This window comes from Thamnophis elegans, chromosome 12 (assembly GCF_009769535.1).
Source record: "Thamnophis elegans isolate rThaEle1 chromosome 12, rThaEle1.pri, whole genome shotgun sequence".
Lineage (NCBI taxonomy): Eukaryota > Metazoa > Chordata > Lepidosauria > Squamata > Colubridae > Thamnophis > Thamnophis elegans.
The window spans coordinates 24,770,093-24,794,984 of record NC_045552.1 but is presented as its reverse complement, the minus strand read 5'-3'; the positions used below and the strand labels follow the sequence as shown (position 1 = coordinate 24,794,984).

Below are 24,892 nucleotides of genomic sequence, written 5' to 3'. Positions count from 1 at the left end.
CTGAGCTACAGCTGACCTTAATTGTACAGTTCTCTTCTCTCCAGAAACTGACAATGGGGCATTAAGGTTCAGATTGTGACCCCTAGCCCACATAGGTAATCGGAAGGCTTTAACTATAACTTGCTACAGTCCACATTTCAATTATTTAATTGCATTGGCAGAGCACCTCATCAATTTTAACTCGGTTCAAATGCTAAACCGAGTTGAGTCCAGTAGTGGGATTCAGCCAGTTTGCACCTATTCAGGAGAACCGGTTGTTAACTTTCTTTTTTTTCCCTCTTTTTTTTTTTTCTATTAAATATTTTTATTGAACAGTTTTTTTTCCATTTTTTTTAAAACATAAGTATCATCTTTGCAACATTTCTACATTTAAGCATCCATAATACTCCTTTTATCCATACATATATACCTTTATATATCTATATCTATATTTATATCTATATTCATATCTATCTATCTATCTATCTATCTATCTATCTATCTACCTACCTACCTACCTACCTACCTACCTACCTACCTACCTACCCCCCTCCTCTATGTCTATTTTTATGCATTTTTCATCTACTCTTATAGTTATTTATACTTACATTTCTTGTATTCATTACTCTTTCCATATACTTATTTTTATACAATAGATCAAATATCGTTCAATATACCTATATTTCTCTTATATTTCGTATTCAGTACTATTTTATATACTATCCATCTTGCATTTTTCCCTTTCTTGTTAATTCTGTGGCTTTATGATTATTTTCTAATTTCTTAACCTCCCCTCCTCTTTATTGCTTTTTTATTCTTTGCATCTTTCCTCTAGCCATTTATACCATAAATTCCACACTAAGTAATACTCAGATTCTTCTTTTGTTAACTTTCTAAGCAGTTCGGAGAACTGGTTGTTGGAAGAAATCTCCTCCTGTTTTTTTCCACTTTACAGGGCTAATTCTGTAAGGAAGGCAGGAAGGAAACATTCTGCTGTTGTTTCTAGCCTAATCTTTATTGCCCTGCTTATAGAAACTGCCTCTCCAGTTAACCCTTATTACATTGTAACAGCTAAGGCGAAGTGCCTATCAACATGAGTGACATTGAATTGGTCACACCCACATGGTCACATGACCACTGAGCCACGCCTACCAAGCTGGTCATTAGGACAGAGAACTGGATGTTAAATTATTTGAATCCCACCACTGGTTGAGTCTGCTAATTGTTCTCTCCCTGGAAATTGACAACATTTGAGTGAGGGCCCACCAAAAACTGACAATGCTTCAGTGTGGGCCCCAGGGTTGAAAACTTCATTAGGAAGTCCCTCCATCCAAAAATAAAAATGCTACTGCAAACATACAATGGATATGTTGATGACATCACCAAGATTCAACCTTAATTTGAAGGAAGACATCTTTTTTTTTTTTAACTCTTAATCTTCAAGCTTTCAGTCTTTCCTAGTTATAATGAAGAACTGCCCATCCCTTTCCCCCCAAGAGAGAGAAATATACAGTTACCTCAACAATGCTGAATGAAATCCCTTCTCCTATCTGAGAGCATCTTTGTTTTATGGACATAATATTTCTTACTTCATTTTTAAGATGAGCAATTCCCTCTCCTTTTGTGATACTATACTACTCTGCTGGTCTAAGACATAGCAAATTATAGAACTGTTTTAATTTCAATGTTAATATAATAGTTACACAATGCTTTAAATTTGATTCCCAAACCTAAGCAGGCATGTAATTATTTTATTAAATGTCTTAGTCTGTTTAATTCTACAATGACTCTGGGCAGTATACAATAAACCAATCCTACATTACAATTAAATCCCAAAGCATCTACATGATAAAACATTCTAAAGTAATAATATATATATCACAGAAGTGAGAACACCCCCTCACATTTTGTAAATATTTAAGTATATCTTTTCATGTGACAACACTGAGTAAATGACACTTGGTAAAGTAGTGAGTATACAGCTGTGTACATAACAGTGTAAATGTGCTGTCCCCTCAAAATAATGCAACACACAGCCATTCATGTCTAAACAGCTGGCAAGATATACTTAAATATTTACAAAATGTGAGGGGGTTTATTCACTTCTGTGATATATATATATATATATATATATATATATATATATATATATATATATATATATATATATATATATATATATATATATATATATATATATATATATATGATCATCATTTTTTTCTAATTCAAAGCCTGAGTGGGAAGGGTCTAGTTTTCAGGGCTCTTTTATATACACCAAAGAGGAAAGTAGGCAAATCTCAGGGGAATGTTGTTCCCTAGTGCCACAACAAAGGAGACATATTCATCAACAACCTTACTTTATGTGAGCAAATGTATGCGTCAAGCTTGGAAGCCATCTTTGTGTTGGGCCTCAAGCCTGCCACATATTCAAACATATTCTATTGTGGGAAATTGGGAGCGGGGGATTGTATGGAACATGGGAGATATGTAGCTATAACAACATTCCTTCTCAGAGAGTCAAGGTCATCTTGTCCCTGCATCTGAACTGATGTGCGTGGGAGGAATCTTCCTTTGTGACAATGGCTGATTGGGCCATGTGATGGACATGTGGGTGCGGGGGCAGGAACTTGAACTTTCAACTGGGTGGGGAAAACCTGGAAGCTTTCATATTCGGGTTTTCCCAGATGTACCAGCATGGCTCCTTTAATAAATTTGAATTTTGAGGAATCTCTAGCCTCAGATTCTTATTTGATGGAGGATACTATTTGGAACTCTGATAGTATGTGAAGCAAAATGAAAGTCCTGAAGTAGTTTAGGATTTTAAGCCATACAGTATGTTTCTCAAGAATCCAGATGCTGCATAGCATTCTGAATTTTGAAGGCAAAACAAATGGGGATGTGTCTTTCTGAAAATTAGGTGGGAACAGTGGTAATTACATTTTTTTAAAAAGGGAATTTACATCATGGAAATTAACATTTTAAAAGTTTTCATCCCTGTCACAATCTGTGTTTCGAAAATGAAATCAAGATGATATGCATTAGAAAAGATTATTGGGCAATTCAATTAAAAACACAGTAGATTAAGATTATTAACAAACTTTAATTTGTTGGAAGTGTCAATGTTTGGTGATAACATTTTCTATATTTGTTTTAAATCCATAGAAAAATGGAGGATTAGTATATTATACTGCTAAAGAACAGTAAGGGTAGACAGGTTTAATAACAAATTGCATAGCCCTGAATGGAATTAATTAGGCTTTGAACTGAAAGAATGTTTTTTTAAAGGACACCTACAATTTTTCTGGGAGACAAACAGCTATGTTTAAAGATAAAGGTTCCCCTCACACATATGTGCTAGTTGTTCCCGACTCTAGGGGGCAGTGCTCATCTCCGTTTCAAAGCTGAAAAGCCAGCACTGTCTGAAGACGTCTCCGTGGTCATTTGGCCGGCATGACTAAATGCTAAAGGTGCACGGAACGCTGTTCCCTTCCCACCAAAGGTGGTTTCTATTTTTCTACTTGCATTTTTACATACTTTCGAACCACTAGGTTGGCAGACAAGTAACGGGAGCTCACTCCGTTACATGGCACTACTGATTCAAACTGCTGAACTACCAACCTTTCTTGATCAACAAGCTCAGCGCCTTAGCCACTGAGCCACCGCGTCCCTTCAGCTATGTTTAAATGGCATTAATTACAGAAGAGATATAATTTAGTGGTCAAATGCAAATTTTTCAGGGAAGTGCTAACTTAAATTTCTGTCCTTTTCGGTTAAAAGGATTTTGTATAGGCATATTCCTTGGTTAAGATCTTATGTTGATAAATATATATGATTGCAGAAATTTAATGATCACTCTTTCATGTCTCCAGAACCTCAATTAGTTGACAAATTCTGGGAAGTGAAATTTCATAATTAAAAGGGGGGGGGGAGGTAAACAAAGTTGTATTTCTTTGTAACAAGCCTGTATAAAACATCCCCCAACAGATCTTGCATTGTTCTCTCTAGTCTTCAGCAGATGTGGCATCTTAATGTTATCTTTCAGTGTCTAATTGCTCTACTTGTAAGTTTTATTATGCCTTGCTTTATCTCTCTTTCTACTAAGTAGTATTAGCAGAAGCAAACACCAAAGCTACTCTGGTTATATTTAAAGTTATAGTCAATGAAAACAAAACCCTCATTTTTAAGTGCCTTTGAACACCCCTCATACATGACACCTGCTAGCAATATACTTTCTTTTCTCGTTCTTACCATCTACCCATCCATGAAAGTAATTTTCTTGCAATGATAAATAGAAACTGGCATTCCTCTGGAATAGACACAGCTTTGTGGAAACTGAGTTACTCATGTGAGATGTGCCCTTATAACATTGGGGAGTTTAGCTTTAGTAATTACAATTATATTCTGCCTTTCTTCCAAGATGACACCTGTCATCTTTTTCCTCCTTCTGTTTTATGATGCTACATGTACTATAGGTTGCACTCTTAATTCTCACACCAGATGTTTGCCTAGTAAAGCACAAAGCAACATGGGAAATATAGAATCCACTAGTGTAAGATAAAAGATGCCGCAATCTTCAGATGTGTTGGATTCCAGCTCTCAGCCCCACTAATTCTTTTAGCCATGGGACTAAAGGAACAGGAAATCTAACATATTTATAGAGCATCAGATTGGAGAAACGGTGCATATATTTAACCTACTCCAATGAATCTATCTCTCTTAAAGATACTCCTAGTCTTACAACCATTCATTTAGTGACTATTCTAAAATGATACTGCTGAAAAAAGTGACCTATGACAGGTCCACACATGTATGATTGTTGCAATCTCTCCAGTCAGATGATCAAAATTTGAGCCCTTGGCAACTAGCCTATAGTTATAATGCTTGCAATGTCCCAAGGTCACATGATCACCATTTGTGACTCCCAGCCGGATTCTGACAAGCAAAATCAATGGGGGAAGCCAGTTAATGAGCCCATGCTTCACTTAACAACCAAAAAGGTCATAAAGTCACAGCTTGCTTAAGCAATGGAAGTTCCAGTCCCAATTGTTAATGTAAGTCAAGAACTACTTGTATTGATATGTATTTAGTAATCGTCCTTCATCATTACACAGACCTAAATCTTTTTTCTTGTCAAGAGATCTCTGGGTAAAGTATTTGTGGGTTGGGTCTGTCTAGTAAGGAATCAATGCAGAAATTTATTTACCTTCATAGGTTGCTTTGAACCCTAGTAGATTCTTCACACTATCAGTTTGGAAAAGGAGCCACATCTGATGTTGAGTGCTGACAATCAGATCAGGGACAGTTGTACCTGTTAAACTGTCAAGAAAGAAAAGAAACTAAAGCAGCAGCAGCAGCAGCAGCACCAATGATCAATTGTAGAGGTATCTGAGGATGGAAGGAACAGCTCCTTCTCAAGGAGAATATATTTAGAGAAGTAAATGCAATGTTGCTAAAATGACTGATAGAGAGAGAGGAAGGCTTTTGTTAGGATCACTTGTTTGTCAAATGTTTGAAACAATAATTGGTGGCATTGCATTGTTTTCTCTAAAGCAGATGTCACCAACCTTTCAGATCTCAGGGACCACTAAATTCATAATTTTAAATCTCGTGGACCACTAATATGATCTGCCTAATGACTGGTTGGGTGGCGTGGCTAGGTGGTCATATGACTGGGTGGGCGTGGCCCACTCAATGTCACTCATGTCACCTTGCCAGCCTCTACTTGTCCCTCCCCTCCCAGCCACTCCTCACTTGCCCACCCAGGCTCCTTAGGGCCCCAACATGAAGCAGTTGTTGATGCTAAGTAGCCACCACAAGAAAGAGTTGGCAAAACATCTCAGTTCAAATAGGATCTGGCCAAGAAGGAGGCTCAGCAGAAGCACCTCACTGAGGACTATGAGCAGAGGGTTTCCAAGCAGAGGGAAGACCTGCGGGAGTGCAAGGCCAGGTGTCAGCACCTAGAGGTTCAGCAGGCTGAGATGGTCAGCCAGTTCTAGGCCATGATGCAGTTCCACTGGAACAAGGCCCTCCAGCTCTTTGCCACCAAAGATGCCTCCCTCCAGCCTTTGCCCAAAGCCCTGCACCAGGAGGCTGAAGCAAGCCCCAGGTTGTAATTTCTCCCCCCCCCAATCCACACAAAAAGGGGGAGACTCTCCGCAGCAACACAAATGTACATTTCACATATCCAGCCCAGGGGCTATAGTTTGAAAACCCTTGATTTAGTGCAGTATAAAAATGCAAATAATTTGTCTGCGGACCACCAAAATTTTCTCCCGGACCACCAATTGGTGGTTGCTGTTATTTTTACTATTAGGTAGATAGTGATGGCCATTTTACATAGCAGATGCTGAGTTCATGAGGAATGGATTTTGGAGGACTGAATTCTGCATGTTCCTCTCACATCATTGATTTGCAAGTCCCCAGACATGGCAGAAAAATGATATTGTATTACCTTAAATTGACTTACATGATACATATGGAATAGAGGAACACAATCTTGTATTCACCCCAGCCTCGACTCTTCATTTCAAGTCAAGCAATAAAATAACCATCATGATAATACAGTAAAGCCTATTGCATTTATGTTACATCTTCTTGCTCTCTCTCTCATGCTGTCCCATATTTTGCTAAATGGATAAATGGATGCATATTTCTAATGTACTTAGATTTCCAAAATGAAGTAACAGTTTAGGGTTTCCTAGAAGCCAATGCAATAGTTTTAATGCTCCACAATAGAATATATATATAAAAAAGGAGCTATGTGGACCTTTTCAAAATGTGGTAATGCAAATAAGTCCCACAAATAAAATTCAAATCCCTAGCACCACATAACGGAGTGGGCTCCGGTTACTTGTCCCAGCTTCTGCCAACCTAACAGTTCAAAAGGATGTAAAAATGCAAGTAGAAAAATAGGGACCACCTTTGATGGGAAGGTAACAGTGTTCCGTGCGGCTTCGGCTTTTGGTCATGCCGACCACATGACCATGGAGACATCTTTGGACAGGGCTGGCTCTTCGGCTTTGAAACAGAGATGAGCACCACCCCCTAGAGTCAGGAGCGACTAGCACATATGTGCGAGGGGAACCTTTACCTAGAAACTATTACCAGTACATTGCTAAACTAAACTCTAAGTAGTATCACTAGAAACTAAGAGAACCTTTGACTGTGGCTTCTCATTTCCATGCAGTTTAGATAATACACTCTGCACTTCACTTTGGCTGGTCAACCATGCACACCAACTATAGAAATGCCAAAGCATATACAACAAACTGACATCAAAACTAGAAATAACAACCTGGTGCCTGGGACTTCCTTGATCAGTGTCATTCTATATTCGATACTGATAAGTCAAGAATGATATGATATGACCAGATATGACAGTAAGGAAACAGTAATGGAATTGTCAAAGCCTTGATTGAGAGTCCCAGATCAAAGGATCATCATTGCTCCGAGGCTTTGTTATAGACCAATTCATTCCAAAATAACTCAGCAACAGTTCTATCAGAGTGAGCAAATTTGAGGTTTGTGGAATCATTTTTTTTCCTTTGTCTTTATAACAGCATCACATTAGATGCTGAATTGTGGCTTTACTAGATGTCTCTGTATATACTGCAGCATGTTTCTTGTTTTTCAGGGTAAAGTGTTCTCAAAATGTGCTTCTTGGGTTGTATATGACAAAGAGGGTTGTTTTAATTCTTAATTTTGCTAAATAGATTATTACCCTTAATTATCTACTATAATCTCTAGCAATCTACCATTAGATCCTGTTCTACTGACTTTACACTGCTAGTTATAATATATTCCTCCCCAGTTTCCTTTTTAAAATAGTTTTTATTGAAAGACTAGTTAATAATCTGGTGTTGCCGGGGTATTTATTTATAAGGAGAAAATATCTGGACCAAACGTAATTTCTAATGGATTTTCCCCCTTACCAGAGGGAGCCCCCTTGTGGAGTACTGTGAAGCCATTACCATGGCAACTCCACTGTACTGTACAGTAGAAGCCATTTTAAGGCACAACAGGCTCTATCTTAACAGAACACTGACTCCGAGGGGTTTTAGTGTATTTTTTTCCAGAGAGTGTCATTTGTGTACCAAGTTTGATTGAAATTGTTCAAGGCATTCCAGAGTTATGCAGGAACACACACACACACACACACACACACACACACACACACACACAAACACAAACACACAGAGAGCCATTTACATGCATGCATACATACATACATACATACATATGACATGTATAATAAGATGCACATTGAAATAAAAAGATGATAAATGCAAAAAAAAAAAGGAAAAAGGAAAAGATGATAGAAAAAAGGAGATAGAAAAAACTAAAGGGAAAAAAACAAAAAGCATGAAAGGAAAATAAAAGAAATGGCTCCAATAGAAGAAGATATTTGTACCTCAGGATTGAATTGTGGGGTTCTTGGTGCTTTCTGAGCTTGGTTGTTTTCTTATAGACATTTTGTTACTTGACAAGGTAACATCATCAGTACTAGAAGGAAGTGGAATTTGCACTCATTTCTATACAGATGGCTTGTCTTGTCTGTACTGGAGGCAATGTTCTTGTTAGTTCCTTGGATAGGCTGTGGTAACTGTTAGCTTGTTTGCCTGAGCTGGTAGTTCCCAGATTGGTCTATTATTGGTCTAGTAATTCTTGTCTAGTATTCATCTTGGCATTAATCTCTGCTTATCTGGCTGTTGATTGCTGGTGGAAAAGTATTTTGGTCTTTTTGTTTCCTTTTTGTCTTCTTTTCATTACCTACTTGGTTAATGAAATGACTACAAGAAAACAACCAAGCTCAAAGAGCACCATGAACAAAAGGGATATCTTCTGGTTTTCCTTTCAGCAGTTATACTTACCTTGTTTCCCCCAAAATAAGAGCTCCACGGATAATACACCCAATCAGACTTTTGAGTGCATGCGCTAAAATAAGCCCTCCATGAAAATATTGCAACATGGCAGCAGCCATGAGGTGACCACGCTCACTGCCTCCTGCACCTCAAAATAATAAGACCTCCCCGAAAATAGGGCCAAACACTTATTTCGGGGGTCAAAAGAAAAGAAGACCCTGTCTTCTTTTTGGGAAAACTCGGTACAATTCTAAGCAGCCCTCTCTTGAAGATTACATCATCATTCCCTTCTTTCTGTAACCAATTCTTTCTAATCATCAAACCATAAGTCACAAAGTCTCTCGGTTTCCAGTAAGCAGCAAAAGATGAAGTTCATTGCCCTTAAAAGATTCCCTAAGAAAGTTCATCTGCCTAATCAATATGCATTATAGATGAATACACAGATCAACAGATATGCATTCATGCACGCCCGCGTGGGCACACACACACACACACACACACACACACACACACACACACACCAGATTTATATGGAACCAAATCTGAACAATTTTTTTCATCTCATTAAATTTTCATTTTTGTCTACTGCATGTTTTAGGTAAAGGTTCCCCCTGCACATATGTGTTAGTCATTCCCAACTCTAGGGGGTGGTGCTCACCTCCATTTCAAAGTCAAAGAGCCAGCACTGTCTGAAGACGTCTCCGTGGTCATGTCTAAACGCCAAAGGTTCATGGAACTCTGTTTCTCTTCTCCAAAGGTAGCTCCTATTTTTCTACTTGCATTTTTATATGCTTTCGAACTGCTAGGTTGGCAGAAGCTGGGACAAGTAATGGCAGCTCACTCCATTATGTGGCGCTAGAGATTTCAACTGCTAAACTGCCGACCTTTCTGAACAATAAGCTCAGTGTCTTAGCCACTGAGCCACTGCATCCCTACTACATGCTTTATATTCTTATTCCTATTGTAATATTTAATGAAATCATTTTATTAATATGTTAAGATTGCACTTTGGTTATCTTATTGATTATAATTTTGATATAATTGTTCAACTGTTGTTGTTTTCTTAAACTGGTTTATGTACAATGGATTGCAAAATGAAGTCCCCATTCTATTCAGAATCAGGTTATAAGAACAAACTCATGTAATTTAATCAGAAGATTTGTAGAAGAGGCACCTCGAAGCAAGATTTTGTATCAGATAAAGAATTACATATTGTTTTGGAACACCCTTGCTGAAATCTCCAGACAAAACTTTCAAACTGGCTTGATGAAAAGAAGGGCTAGGACTGACATGATAGCAGTGTTGCAATATAGGAGGGGCTACCACGAAGAAGAGGGAGTCAGTCAAGCTATTATCCAAAGCACCCGACAAGAAGCAATGGGTGGAAACTAATCAAGGAGAGAAAAAACCTTGAAGATTCACCAAAGAAGAATGGCCAAATGTTTTAGGGGGTAAACTTTTAGATATACAAGAATATGGCATCCAAGAATCCAAGCATACAACAATGGAATTTAGAATCACTTTTTAAAATGCTTCCTCCAATAGAAAAAAAACCCCTCAAAATAATATGAAAAAATGAAACAAAAACAACAGCCCTCCTCCTGTCTCCCTGCCCTCAAAACCCCTACAACAGCAGAACAGGGATAAAATATTACTGTCAAAAATGTTGACTATTATATGATTTTTGACTTGCCAGAAACCTTTTTATTTATTTATTTTATTTCTGTAATGCCAGAGCACATTTGAATTTCAACATCTTTTTTTTTCATATTCAAATGTATCAAGTTGCTTATATCATCAAAGAGTTGCAAAAAAGATTACAGGTAAATTGTAAACAAGGATAAGACATTAAATAAAATAAAAATAACATAAAATAAAATAAAAACAACAACCCAACAGGGCAACAGAATCATTCCACAACAAAAATACTGCCAAAATACACTGAAAATGGAAGATTTCCACAAAATATTGGAAGATTTAAAAAAAAAAAAACAACCCAAAAAACCCCAAAAAACCACCCACCCTCCAGTTGATGGAAGTTCCAAATTCAGGTCATTGCAATTGAAACATTTTCTAGAAATCTAGAAGGTATATAAGTAAAAAAGAAAGAAAGAAAGAAAGAAAGAAAGAAAGAAAGAAAGAAAGAAAGAAAGAAAGAAGATAGATAGATAGATAGATAGATAGATAGATAGATAGATAGATAGATAGATAGATAGATAGATAGATAGATAAATCTCAGGTTAATATCTGTAGTACAAACAGGGCTTCAGACCAAGAGCTTCCTTTTTTCTTTCTATCAACCTTCATTTTCTGCTTTTTTGTCTTTCTCTCTTTCTCTCTCTCTCATCTCCCTGAATTTCCATCAATTGCACATTTAAATCAAAACTTTTTTTTTCATTTGGGAACTAAACTATATTGTTCTGTAATTAGAAACATCAGCATGTCAAGTACCACAGAGAGCTGAACAATTAATCTTCAGAGACTCACATATGGGAGTTGAGGGAACTATTCAGGATGAGTTATTTCCCTGGTAGTCGCTTGTGTTACTTTTCAGCTACAGCTAATTTCTTTTTCACTATTTCTTTTCTACTGTCCGTTTTAGTTTTAGTTTTAATTTAATTTAGCAATAGCAATAGCAGTTAGACTTATATACCGCTTCATAGGGCTTTCAGCCCTCTCGAAGCGGTTTACAGAGTCAGCATATTGCCCCCACAGTCTGGGTCCTCATTTCACCCACCTCGGAAGGATGGAAGGCTGAGTCAACCTTGAGCCGGTTGAGATTAGAACCGCTGAACTGCAGATAACAGTCAGCTGAAGTAGTCTGCAGTACTGCACCCTAACCACTGCGCCACCTTTATTTTGTCAGGCATGCATAAGATAACAGATATAGGTGTAAACATGATTATGAATACAGGAAATGGATATGAATAAATGGGGTTGTTAGGACAGGGACAGTAGGCACGCTGGTGTGCTTATGCACACCCCTTACAGACCACTTAAGAATGGGGTGAGGTCAACAGTAGACAATCTTAGGTTAAAATTATGGGGGTTTGGGGATGAAACCACAGAGTCAGGTAGTGCATTCCAGATATTGACCACTTTGTTGCTGAAGTCGTATTTTCTGTAATTGAGTTTGGAGGGGTTTACCTTGAGTTTGTATCTATTGTGAGCTAGTGTATTGTTGTGGTTGAAGCTGAAGTAGTCATTGACAGGTAAGACATTGTAGCAGATAATTTTGTGTACTATGCTCAGGTCAGACTGAAAGTGGCGTAGTTGTCTAAGCCCAAAATTTCAAGCCTGGTGGCATAAGGTATTCTATTGTGAGCAGAGGAGTGGAGGACTCTTCTCGTGAAATATCTCTGTACTCGCTCAATAGTATTAATGTCCAATATGCATTGTGGATTCCAGACAGATAAGCTGTATTTGAGAATAGGTCTAGCTAAGGTTTTATATCCCCTAGTTTACAAAACAATATTACCGGAGAAGAAGCTTCATAAGATTAGGTTAACAACTCTTAATGCCTTTTTGGCAATGCTATTACAGTGAACTCTGGCACTTAGCTCATTAGAAATAAGTACTGCAAGGTCCTTATGGAAAACTGCATCATTCCCTAGCCTACCATACATCCACCATATAGCAATCAGTCCAATCAGAAAATTGTTCAGGGATGATATAGGGTGACATACAGAAGATTGTATCCTGAACCCATTCTAACTTTCCAATCTCATCATCCTTCTCACCACTTGACATATTGGCTGATGGGGGCTGGAGTCAAAAAACATTTGGAGAAGAATGTGTTTTGCTTATCTCTGTTTTAGACACAGGATAAAGAGATAAAATTTATGACTTTTCCTAACTGAACCAAAAATCTGTTAAAACACAGAAATGACACAACCAGAATAGAGTGTTCAAAACCATTGTCCAGAAACTTTCAGACCTCAAATTAATTCCATCCTATTTTTCACCAAAGACTCATCACAAAGTATGTTTCCTAGAAACTTGCTCGCTACTATATATTCTTCTTCTTCTTCTTCTTTTTTAGTTTTTGGCAGTAGTGCTCTGCCCAACATCTGATTTAATGGACAAAATTGATAAAATGAATTCTGGAATTTGATCATCTAAAATTTGCTATGATCTTCCATTTTTTCCTCTTAAATCCTTGAACAAATACAAATGAGGAAGGGAAGTGTGATAGAAATTAGTCTGGATTCCCAGGAGAGAGGGGCTGAATTCCAGGAGGATCAAGATACAGTGAATTTTAGATAGTTTGGTTGAGAAAAAGAGGGTCAAGATATCACCTCCCCAGAAGTATAATGGTGTAAGTATTTGCTTTAGTTTGGCAAGGTTTCTGTCTATAGATGAGGAACTGTAAAAGAAACTGCTTAGAAGTAACTCTTAATATCTTTCTTGGTTGGAAGTGTATGTGGTTGTGCTAAGAGAGAGGATCTGAAAAGAAAAAAATACTCTTTATTCACATGCTTTACTTATAAGGAGATGGGCCTTTGTGCATTGATGATTTATCAATATGAAAAATATTTTGATATAAATCTGCATGTGGATATGTACTTTTGGAGGTGGTGACAAGGGATGTGTTATACATGAAAGCTCATGAGCATGAATAGAATAGAATAGAATAAGGAATAGATTAGGTGTTCTGACTCCCCTCGTCCTACACCACGGTGAGACAAATATACTTCAAGGATTTATTAACACACAGACCAGACCTTGGCAGCAATCCAGCACAGATGTTGGCAGCAATCCAGCACATACTAACCTTGGCAGCAATCCAGCCTGCCAAGCTAGCCATGAGAGTTCTCCAGCTCTAGTGAATACATTGACTCCTGCAACGAGCGTGTGCATAATCATTCCTTTTATAGTCTTGAGAGGAGCCTAATTACCACCAGCTGAATGCAATTATCTCCTGTAACTGCGTCACTGTTCCTTATGCCTATTAGCTCTCCGTTGCTGGGCATCCAAGACCAACTCTTTTGTCTCCTCCCCACTGCTCCAATGCATGACGTCAGGAGCACACTCCCTTGTCTCCTCCCCACTGCTCCAAGGCTCAGGCGCCTCCTGGTGGCCAACAAGCCTCTCTGCTTCCTGCTCAGAGTCGGAACCCTGTCCAGGGTCCTCCACATCCCACAGAGCTGACTCATAGGGCCCCTCACTGTCGGAGTCTGGTGGCATCTCCAACGGCTCCTGCTGGGCCACAACAGTCAGGGTAGGATAGGGTACAGTAGAGTTAAAATTAGAATAGAGAATAGAATGGAATGGAATGGAATGGAGTAGAGTAGAGTAGAGTAGTGTAGTGTAGTGTAGTGTAGTGTAGTGTAGAGTAGAGTAGAGTAGAGTAGAGTAGAGTAGAGTAGAGTAGAGTAGAGTAGAGTAGAGTAGAGTAGAAGTAGAATAGAATATAGAATGGAATGGAATAGAATTCTTTATTTGGCCTAGTGAGATTAGACACACAAATAATTTGTCTCTGGTGCATAAGCTCTCAGTGTACATACTGAGATTGCAAAATGATTGGTTGCAAAATTGATCCCCCCCCCCCCCAAAAAAAAAGTTCTGATGCAAGCCAACATCCAATTTGCTTTCTTTAGTGTTTGGCTTAAGCATGGGAAATGCCAGAACAAATGAAATATACATAAATTTGAACTGGTTGCAAAGCTTCCTTGAGCACAGTCTCATCCAACTGTGAGAAATTAAGATAAACAATTCTAAATGCCCTTGAGGAGAATTTTAGTTGAGGAAGATTTCTATCGTTCATTCTACTGAGAACTGAGAAAGAAATCTTTCACAGAGGAGGTTAACATAAATATAGAATTTGTTGTTTATCCTCCTTTCCCTTCTTCATCGGTGGTCTTTGCTATATGAGCACAAGAAGAAACTGTTGGATTCTAGGAACAGTTTAACAAAGGGACACATTTTCTAATGGCCCGCTGGGCTCTCTTTTGCTGGAAACTTTCAAGAAGAGGCAAAACAACACCTGTTAGAAACTTTTCTGTTTTGAAAAGGAGGTTGGTTTCCCCAAAGAGCTTTTATAAAAGGAGCTATACTTATCATGAAAGGCATGAACTAGATTGAAAAGAAGCTGGACAACAGCCACATAAAGCATGGAACTATCTAATTACTTCAATCCTTGCAACAGTGTGTAAGGAAATCATTTTGTGTATATGTGGGAGTTTTTAATATTTTCTGTTTTATTACGTTTTTTTTCTGAAAAATGTCTTACTTTGCAGTTAGTGACTGTTTTCATCTTTAAAAAATCAAACTGAAAAAAATAATAATTGTAACCATTATTCAATAAAGATGAAACATTTTTTAGAAAACGGTGCTGCTCCTACAGATTAACAATGTAATCCTGCTCAGAAATAAGAGCCATTACATCTTACTAGAAGATAAGCAGGTGCGTTTGCTGGGGAGTGGAGCCTTAAAGATCAAGGTAAAGGTTCCTCTCGCACATATGTGCTAGTCATTCCTGACTCTAGGGGGCGGTGGTCATCTCCATTTCAAAGCCAAAAAGCCAGCGCTGTCTGAAGACATCTCTATGGTCTTGTGGCCAGCATGACTAAATGACAAAGGCTCACGGAATGCTGTCACCTTCCCACCAAAGTGGTTCCTATTTTTCTACTTGCATTTTTACATGCTTCCCAACTGCTTGGTTGGCAGAAGCTGGGACAAGTAATGGGAGTTCACTCAGTTATGTGGCACTAGGGATTCAAACTGCTGAACTGCTGACCTTTCTGATCGACAAGGTCAGCCATTGAGCCACCACGTCCCTCTAGTGCAGCCTTAATCAGTGCTATTTGCCTGCCTCCAGTCATCCTAGACTCAAGAAACCCATGGTGCAGAATTGCAGTCCACTAAATAATGTAAGAACTGACTTGGTAGATTAGCTCAAGAGGTCCTCTATGTGTTTCTTCATATGTGTCATTTATACGTCTCGCCATATGCCCTCAGGAAATTCAGAAAAAAAGATGTAAGAAGAATCTTCTTATGTTAAGTCTCTCCCCCCCCCTCTCTCTCATTTAATATAAACCATTTAAGACTAGAAGCCCCTGATCGTTTTCTCCTTCATAATTCATGCTGCCTTTTCTTTATGTTGTCTACATTTCTCATGGTCACCATCACATCTGCAAGTAGAACATTCTGTGGTGTAACTATGGACATTGCTACCCAGGCAATGGTCTTTCTTCAGCAATTTTGTTAGTATCAAAGATTGACTCAGCCTCCCATCCCTCTGAGGTGGGTAAAATGAAGACCCAGATTTTGGGGGCAATATGCAGAATCTGTAAACCTTTTAAAGAGGGCTGTAAAAGCACTATGAAGCGGTATATAAGTCTAAGTACTATTGCTATCCCTGTTTCTGCTCTCTAGAACTGGGAATGATGAAAATGAAGGGAAAAAAGGGTATTTACTTTGCCAATGTGCTTCAGCTTGCAAATCATTCCCCTTCTCTGCATGTACAACCTAACATCATGCATATGTAGTGAACTATGTATTGAGCTGAGGTGGCACAGTGGTTAGAGTGCAGTAATGTAGGCTACTTCAGCTGACTGCTAGCTGCAGTTCAGCAGTTCAAATCTCACCAGCTGAAGGTTGACTCAGCCTTCCATCCTTCAGAGGTAGATAAACTATATTGCCCCCAGATTATTGGGGGCAATATACTAACTCTGTAAACTGCTAGAGAGGTCTGTAAAAGCACTATTGCTAAAGAACCAAATTCATTCATCAAATAGGACCCTAAGAATGGAGATGGGGGCATTTTAGTGGAGTGGGGAAGTCCCATCAGATAGGACCAAAACAGGAATTCCCACCAATGGATAGGTGCCTGCTCCAAAGCTTTATTGCAACTTTCTTTCCAAGCAGAAGGTGAACTAATAATTATCCCAGATTCTGAAGACCTGTAGAAGCTTCAAGGCAGCTTGGAAATATGGAGTGGCCCTATCTATCTCAGGTTAGTGCAGCCTTTGCAAATGCAAGAGACCATAATGTTAGGTAAGTATCTCTTCCTTCTATTAATTTAGAATTCACCCCATATTTTATTTCAATGGATGATTCTGAGTTGCTTTTTAAAAACTTCAGCATGATTTTAGACATCATGTTCCACTTATCCTGGATTTTTCCCCCAATTTTTAAAAACCTCAAACACTGAAGTATTCCCTAAAAATTCTAGATGTGCCTAAGAAGGTGACTTAGGCCTGGCTAGAAAATACAGCAAATGATAATGCAAAACTCTTAGAGAAGATTGAACAAGAATTCTTTCAATTATCTGAACTTTGCATTTAAAAAAAGACAACTTCTCCTCTGTATGATTGGATACCTCCAGTTTTGCCTTATACAAAAGGCATTTACGATATAAAAAGGTTGCCATGAATTATGGAATACGTTCAGTAGAAAGATGTCTCTCTATCTCAATTCTATCCTCCCTTGAGATTTTCATGACTCCATTAGAAAGGCACCAAGCAGGTATGATGCTTTCCAGTTGTTCAAAGCAAACAAAAAATGAACAAAAAGTAAACAAGCATTTTAAAGTAGCATTTGCGTCTTCTGATCAAATGCACAGGAAATGTAGGGATTTATTTATTCATTTTTTCCCTATTATAGTGCAGAATATACAGTTGATTAGTTTTGGAATTTAAACTCAGCTGATTATTTCAGGATGTCACATTTTTTTCATCCAGTTTTAACTGTCTATAAACTACTTCAGGGACCATTTAAGTAGATATTGTGCATTCTTTGCAATCTCAGGGATTAGAGGATGCTTAGACTTCTGATCCCATAAATGGTGAGAGAGGCATGGATCTGAAGATAGATTTTCTGTGGTGTTGCGCCAACATTTTAGAACATTTGTTACAGGCCTCCCATAGAATATTAAAACCTTCTTATTAAGAAAGATTTTGAATTTTAGCAATTATCTTCTGCTGTTTTGAGTTTTTTTAAAAACAAATTTGGACAGTACATGTTTTTTTTATATCTTACCAGTTTATGCAGTCTTGTGTTCACATTGGTAAGAATCTTGAGAAATGATAAACACAGATATAAAATAAATATGAAATGCCCTTAGCAATACCTCCCCTGTTATCATTCTTTTACTCCCTTGTTATCCTACCTAGAACTAAGGAGAATTTTCCTGATAATTAGAACAATTAATTAGTGCAACAATTTCCCTTCAGAGATTGTAAGTAACCAATTTCATTGTATACATGATGTACAATGACAATAAAGATTATACTACTCTATTACTCAAATACTGGAGGTTTTAAAGAAGATACTGGATAATTATTTGTCTGAAATAGTACAGGCTTTCTTGCTTGAGCAGAGGGTTGGACTAGAAGACCTCCAAGGTCCCTTTCAACTCTGTTATTCTGTTATTCCTTCTCTTCCCTCCACCAAAAATTAAGAAGCACTGTGCCTTCTCTTCCAAGCAGAAATTGTTGCACCACCAATCAATCACTTCTTTGTCTCACTTTGTTTCACCCCAAATTTATGGGACATTTCAGCAAAGGAGAGCTCTAATATCCTCTCAAGCCATAACCCTAGCTTTAGCACAGTAAGCTAAAACATTTCTCTTCAGTCTTGCACCTATTCACAGACTCTGTTTGGTTTATTTGTTTGGAATAAATTCCCATCGGTGGAACAGAAAAGCTGATGGCATGTGGATATCTTAACAAGAACTCTTTTGACTTGTCTCTTTGAAAGAGCAAATTTCTCTTTCCTCCTAACACACTGAGTGTTTCATACTCAATCATCTCTCTATGCATAATTCATCCATCTGTCCATCCATCTTTAAGTAAAGACTGAACACAGCTACTTTACGTTGAGAGGGGAACTGATAATGGCATTAGCTTTTTCCATAATTCAATCTTGGCACAATGTCATGTACTTGTTTTTCCAGGCAGTTAGCCTGATGTAGTTTGAGTGATTGCTCAGTCGATGCATTTCTGGCCTCCAGTTATCCTGAGTAAGAGGGACCCAAGAGCACAACGGGGTCACCTCCAGTCCAGGATAATTGCTCAGAAGTCTCTTGAAGCAGCAGCAGAAACATTGAGGGGTCTGTGAAAACACTTCAGTCCATAGCAACTCTTGATTTTTAGCTGCTCTAGAAACCTCTTTAAACTGTACACTTTTGGAGTATTTACAGTTGTGTACTCATTATGACTGGATTTCCTATATAATAATGATGATGATGATGATGATGATGATGATGATGATCATCATCATCATCATGGTGGTGGTGGTGGTGATTTTTAAGTCATGAAAAGCAAGGGATGCTAGAAACAGAAAACCAAATCTTTTGATAAGTTTAATGGAAATAAGTTTAGTTAGTTTAATGAAAAGAAGGACTAGGGGTGACACGATAGCAGTATTTCAATATCTCAGGGGCTTCCACAAAGAAGAGGGAGTCAAGATATTCTCCAAATCACCTGAGGGTAGAACAAGAAGCAACAGGTGAAAACTAATCAAGGAGAGAGTGAACCTACAATTAAGGAGAAATTTCCTGACAGAACAGTTAATTAGTGGAACAACTTGCCTCCAGAAGTTGTTGGAAGTTTTTAAGAAGAGATTGGACAACCATTTATCTGAAATGGTATAGGGCTTCCTGCTTGAGCAGGGAGTTGGACTAGAAGACCTCCAAGATCCCTTCCAACTCTGTTGTTCTGTATTCTAAGTTGTTTGCATCTGAGAAAGCCTTTTATCCAAAGATGGATAAAGTATCTCATAATCTGAAACTCTTCAATTATAGATGACCAGGGAAAGCTGTGACTCTGTCCCTCCTTATAGTAACCTAGATCTAACAAGAACCCACACTACCAATCTCTTTCTCCTGCCAGCAATCCTCTGATCTCTCTTCTTTCATCATACCTTCTCTGGTCCTGTTGTCTGCCAGCCAACTAGATAGCAAGCTGGATGCATGCCATGGTCTAGCAATAGAAATGTTCTTTTGGAAGAAGGAAATTACTTTTTAGCAGTATCTTAGGACAGCAATTGCAGATGCAGAATTGGCATAGCTAAAACCAGGAATTCTGTAATCAAGCAATAAATCCAAGGAGACAAACTGGGTGGCTGAACCTCAGAGACTGAGAGGTGCTCCACGGATGCAAGCAGAGTCCTGCAGTTTGCTGGATCCCCCTCTGCCAGAGTAGAATTACTGGCTCTAACCCTTGTAGAATCACCCACACCAGGTCTATAGTCACTAGGTGCCCCTAGCTCCACTCCCCCCCTCCTCCTTTGAAGACTTTTGTTGTTGTTGTTAGTTGCGAAGTCATGTCCAACTCATTGCGACCCCATGGACAATGTTCCTCAAGGCCCTCTACCATCCTCTGGAATACATTTAAATTCATACCTACTGCTTCTGTGATTCCATATAGCTACCACCTCCTCTGCCGTCCCCTTCTTCTTTTGCCCTCAATTGTTCCCAGCATGAGGCTCTTCTCCAGTGAGTCCTTCCTTCTCATTAGGCAGCCAATGGATTTGAGTTTCCTCTTCAGGATCTGGCCTTCTAAAGAGCAGTCAGGGTCGATCTCCTCTAGGACTGACCGGTTTGATCATCTGGCAGGCCAAGGGACTCACAAGGAGTCTTCTCCAACACCAGAGTTCAAAGGCCTCCATTCTTTGGTGCTCAGCCTTTCTTATGTTTGGAATGTTTGTTTGGAATGTTTATTTAATTTGTATGCCACCCCACTCCCGAGGGACTGGGAGCGGCTAACAACCAAAGGTGGGAAGGGGTTACAAATAGGACAAAAGACAGACAGAGTAAAAAACAACAACAGTCACAACAATTCAAGTGGGGCTAGAAATCCATCAGCCCCAGGCCTGCCGGAACAACCAGGTCTTCATGGCTTTGCGGAAAGCCTGGAGGGTGGTGAGGGTCCGGATCTCCACCTGGTCCACCTTTCAAAGCCATACATTGCAATTGGGAAAACTATAGTCTTGTCTATATGTACATTTGTTGGCAGGATGATGTATCTCCTTTTTAGTATGCTGTCTAGATTTGCCATAGCTTTCCTCCCCAGGAGCAAGCCTCTTTTAATTTCTTGGTGCAGTTCCCATCTGCGGTGATCTTGGAGCCTAGGAAACTACCTCCATTTCTTCCTTTGAACAGAATTTTATCTGAAGAACCTTAAAGTTATCCTTAGTTGTTCTGGTGTTACGAGTTCTGTGTCCCACACTTCACAAAATAACAAGTAATGTCAATTTGGCCATGGGTGCAATGTAAAGATCATTCACCAACCATTTGGTCAGTGTTGCAATCAGGTGACCCTTATGAAATGAGAGGATCCCAAAAGCAACTTTGTTTCCACTGTTTCTTCATGCAGCCTTTTCTACACCAGTTGTTCAGGCTGCTTTTCGGTACAGGTTTAGCACTCCTTTCTCCAATTTTCCCTTTTCCCACTTTGATATAGTGGAAGAAGTGGATTATCTAGATCAGGGGTCTCCAAACTTGGCAACTTTAAGCCTTGGCGGACTTCAACTCCCAGAATTCCCCAGCCAGCTTGCTGAAGTCCACCAAAGCTTAAAGTTGCCAGGGTTGGAGACCCCTGGTCCAGACCCATTTCAGTTAGGTTTCAGGCAAGATTTAGCATGGAGATAGTCTTGGTTGTGCTTGTAGATAACCTGGGGTAAGACCATGGATCCCTAAAATATGTCCTCTTTGCCGTAGAACCTTCCCTATGAATAAGACTCACCCTGATATTTGTGTAACTCCCACTGCACTGACATGCTGGAAAGCCTTAAATACCTGGCTGTTCTCCCAAAGCCAGGTTTAGGGTGGTTGGGGCACGGCTGGATTATGTGTGCATATGACTGGTTGCATCTACCTTCAGTTGTTTATTCTTTTATAATTATTGTATTCTGATTTTTATGCTGCTGCTTTTATTATATAGCACCCAGAGTCAATTGGAGCTGAAGGGTGCCTAAAGAGAATAAATTCTGCAATTGCACAATAACCCTTTAGCTCTTTTTGAGCATACATTTAGTGAACTTGAATGTGCCCGTGAATGATGGTTGTGCAGAATCAAGTTTTGACAAATGTCTACCCCCCCACCAGTCTAGCCATTTGTCAATCTTTGCCTCTTCCACTGCCCAGTTCCTAGACCATGTTAAGTGATTGATGGATGATATGATGGGCTCCTCTAATTCTGAAGCTAACATTGACACCCTAGTAGACTCTCAGCCTGTAGTTCAGGAGACAATTGGCCGTCAGCCACCTGAGTGAGTCAAACTCAACAGAAATGGCTGCTATTTCAAAGAGCAAAAATTATAGGCTGGCAGCAAAAGAGGAGTGAGCAGCAGCCATCAGCACAGCTCCTCTGATTAGGCAAAGTCAGTAATTCTGGGTCTTGTCTTAGCACACTTTTAGCATGCTCCTAATCGCCCCTTCTTGAAAACAACTTTTCACTATGGACTTCTGTTTCCTTATATTTTGGTTTCTTCTATTTCTTCCCCTGCAAATGGATTCTTAACTTATGACCCATGGATTGGCTATTTTATCTTAGCTCTAGACTATTAGATTGAAATGGATCTCTTCTTCGCGGCTGAATTTAAGCCTCAGCTATGAGTTACAGGCAACAGCTTCTTTCTCTGCAGATGTTTAGAGATAATTTACAGCTCCTCAGCTCTAATGTTATCTGCTTATTTATGGTCAGGTTAATCAACATATTGGAAAGATGCTAATTGACTCCTGTTTGTTTGCCACACCACCTAGTGCAGGATGGCTAGTGACATTTGCTGGTAGGGAAGAGAAACAGCTGGGAAAATCCACTAATTTTTGTCCTTAACATGCCCAGTACAATGTAAATAAAGAACAAATATACTAGGAGAAGGGTTGCCAACTTCACCTTGGTGTAACTTTTTAAAACTGGGTCAAAAACTGGTACACAGCAGTTAAACTGAGTTGCAAATAGAAAATCGATACAAAGGCATTTCTCTCCATCTTATAAGCAACAGTTAATCTGAAAAGTACTTGAAAATAAAAATACAACAACCATTTTTTTACAACTACACCATATTGAGTAGTATCCCCATTCAACACGCTGTGTGGATATTATAATGGGATACTACTAAATTGTGGCCCATCAACTGAGCTTTTTGCCAAGATATGTTACTAAAGACATATTCAGCAAACAGACTGAAGTATGACGTGGTTTTTGTCCTCCAAAAAGTACAATTCTGAGTAATGCACATGAAATACCTGCCATAGGGAAATGGGAGCTAATAGATGGTTTACAATTTTCATAGCCAGCAAATTCTGAATTGATAGTAGGGACCAAATACTGAACTGAATATGGGGATAGATACAGGCAGAAGGAGGAATTTGAATAAAGACAAAGAACTCTTAATCCCTGAAGAACTACAAAGAGGGAAATCTGCAGGAGAATATGGCTGAGTTAGGAGCAGGATTCTGCCCAAGCCCGCCACCTGTTCTATTAGTGGGTAGAAATGACATGGAAACAAAGACTTGAGAAGACCACAAATATCTTGACAGCAATGATGAAAACCCTGCCATCCTCAATTCTGTTGAAGTATACATCAAATGGAAAGCCTTCATCGTGTGCAGCCCACAATCATAACATATGAATAAGTTAGTAGAAGAAGCTTATTGTCATCAGCCTTCCTCGTGGGGAAGTCATATTTACTTACAGTAATGGTTTCATTATGGAATCTGAGTTATCTTGCATGTGTGCTGTCAGAGTTAATAGCAGTCATTTGTAATGTCTTTGGTGCCATAGGGAGAAAGAAAGGAAATGTAGATTTTCCATCTTTAAATAAATAAACACATTTTCTTTCAGCTGCACAGAAACCGTGGCACAATCAGTAGCAGTCTCTCTTTCCTTGCTCTTGTTTCCTCCCACCAAAGTAAGATAGCTGGCAGCCATTCAAAACCATAGTAGATGACTGAAATTCATTAATTAATAAGTTCAATATACGGGAAAATAGAAAGTGATGCTGAACCTACAATCACTAGAATTCTCACATCCTGAATCCTTCACATCCTGGACATAAATTGTTTCAACTTCTACCCTCAAAATGACGCTATAGGGCACTGCACACCAGAACAACTAGACACAAGGACAGGTTTTTCCAGAACGCCATCACTCTGCTAAATAACCAATCCCCACAACAGTGTCAAATTATCTACTAAGACTGTATTAATATTATTCTTCTCTTCCTTCCTAGTACCTATCTCTTTCCACCTATGACTATAACCATGTTGCTTGTATCTTTCAATTTATATTGTTTTATTTGTTTCCTAGTATAATTTAATTGCTTATTAGTAACCTATGACTATCACTAAGTGCTGTATCTTATGATTCTTGATGAATGTATTCTATTTTATTTTTCTTTATGTACACTGAGAGTATTTGCACCAAAGAGAAATTCCTTGTGTGTCCAATCACACTTGGCCAATAAATAATTCTCTTCTACTCTACTCTACTCTACTCTACTCTACTCTACTCTACTCTACTCTACTCTACTCTATTCTATTCTAATTCATGAGTTCTACAATAGATCTACAATGGAGCTTCAACACCTCCAAGAGCATTCAAGAACCACAGCCCAAGGCCACAGATCCAGACTTGTAGAATTAGCAGCTGAGAACTATAAAGAATGACCTTTCTTATTTGGGGATCAAAGAGGCTTTCATTCAGTTTACATTTAGATAGAAATTTATTCATTTTTCTGTTGATCTTTAGTCAGGACATAATTTTTCTTTATTCCTAAATTCTTTATTTAAAAAATCTAATGGAATTTGCCCCAAACCATGCTATCAAATGCAACTATTGTGTGGCTGTATACCTTAAATGGCTTGCAGAGCTTATATCTGTTCAATAGAAATACATGCCATGTTTCTTTGAAAATATGACTGGGTCTTATTTTCTTTTGACCCCCGAAAAAATGTCTAGGCCTTCTATTTTTAGGGATGTCTTAATTCCCCCTTCTACGCCTTGCCTGGCTACTGAGCTGCTTCTTTCACAGCTGAAAGGATAGCCCCACATGCCTGTGCCTCGCCTGGCCACAAGACCACTTCTTTTGTGGCTCAAAAA

General features: G+C 38.8%; 1 protein-coding gene across 1 annotated transcript in view; it reads right to left on the bottom strand.

The window, feature by feature from the left end:
- The window catches only part of CSMD2 (CUB and Sushi multiple domains 2), a 735,331-nt gene that overhangs the window by 330,727 nt on the left and 379,712 nt on the right, over window positions 1-24,892 (bottom strand). Inside the window, exon 11 of the mRNA XM_032227842.1 lies at window positions 5,186-5,298. Within this exon, the coding sequence (XP_032083733.1) occupies window positions 5,186-5,298 (113 nt within the window). The remainder of the gene's footprint in view (window positions 1-5,185; window positions 5,299-24,892) is intronic.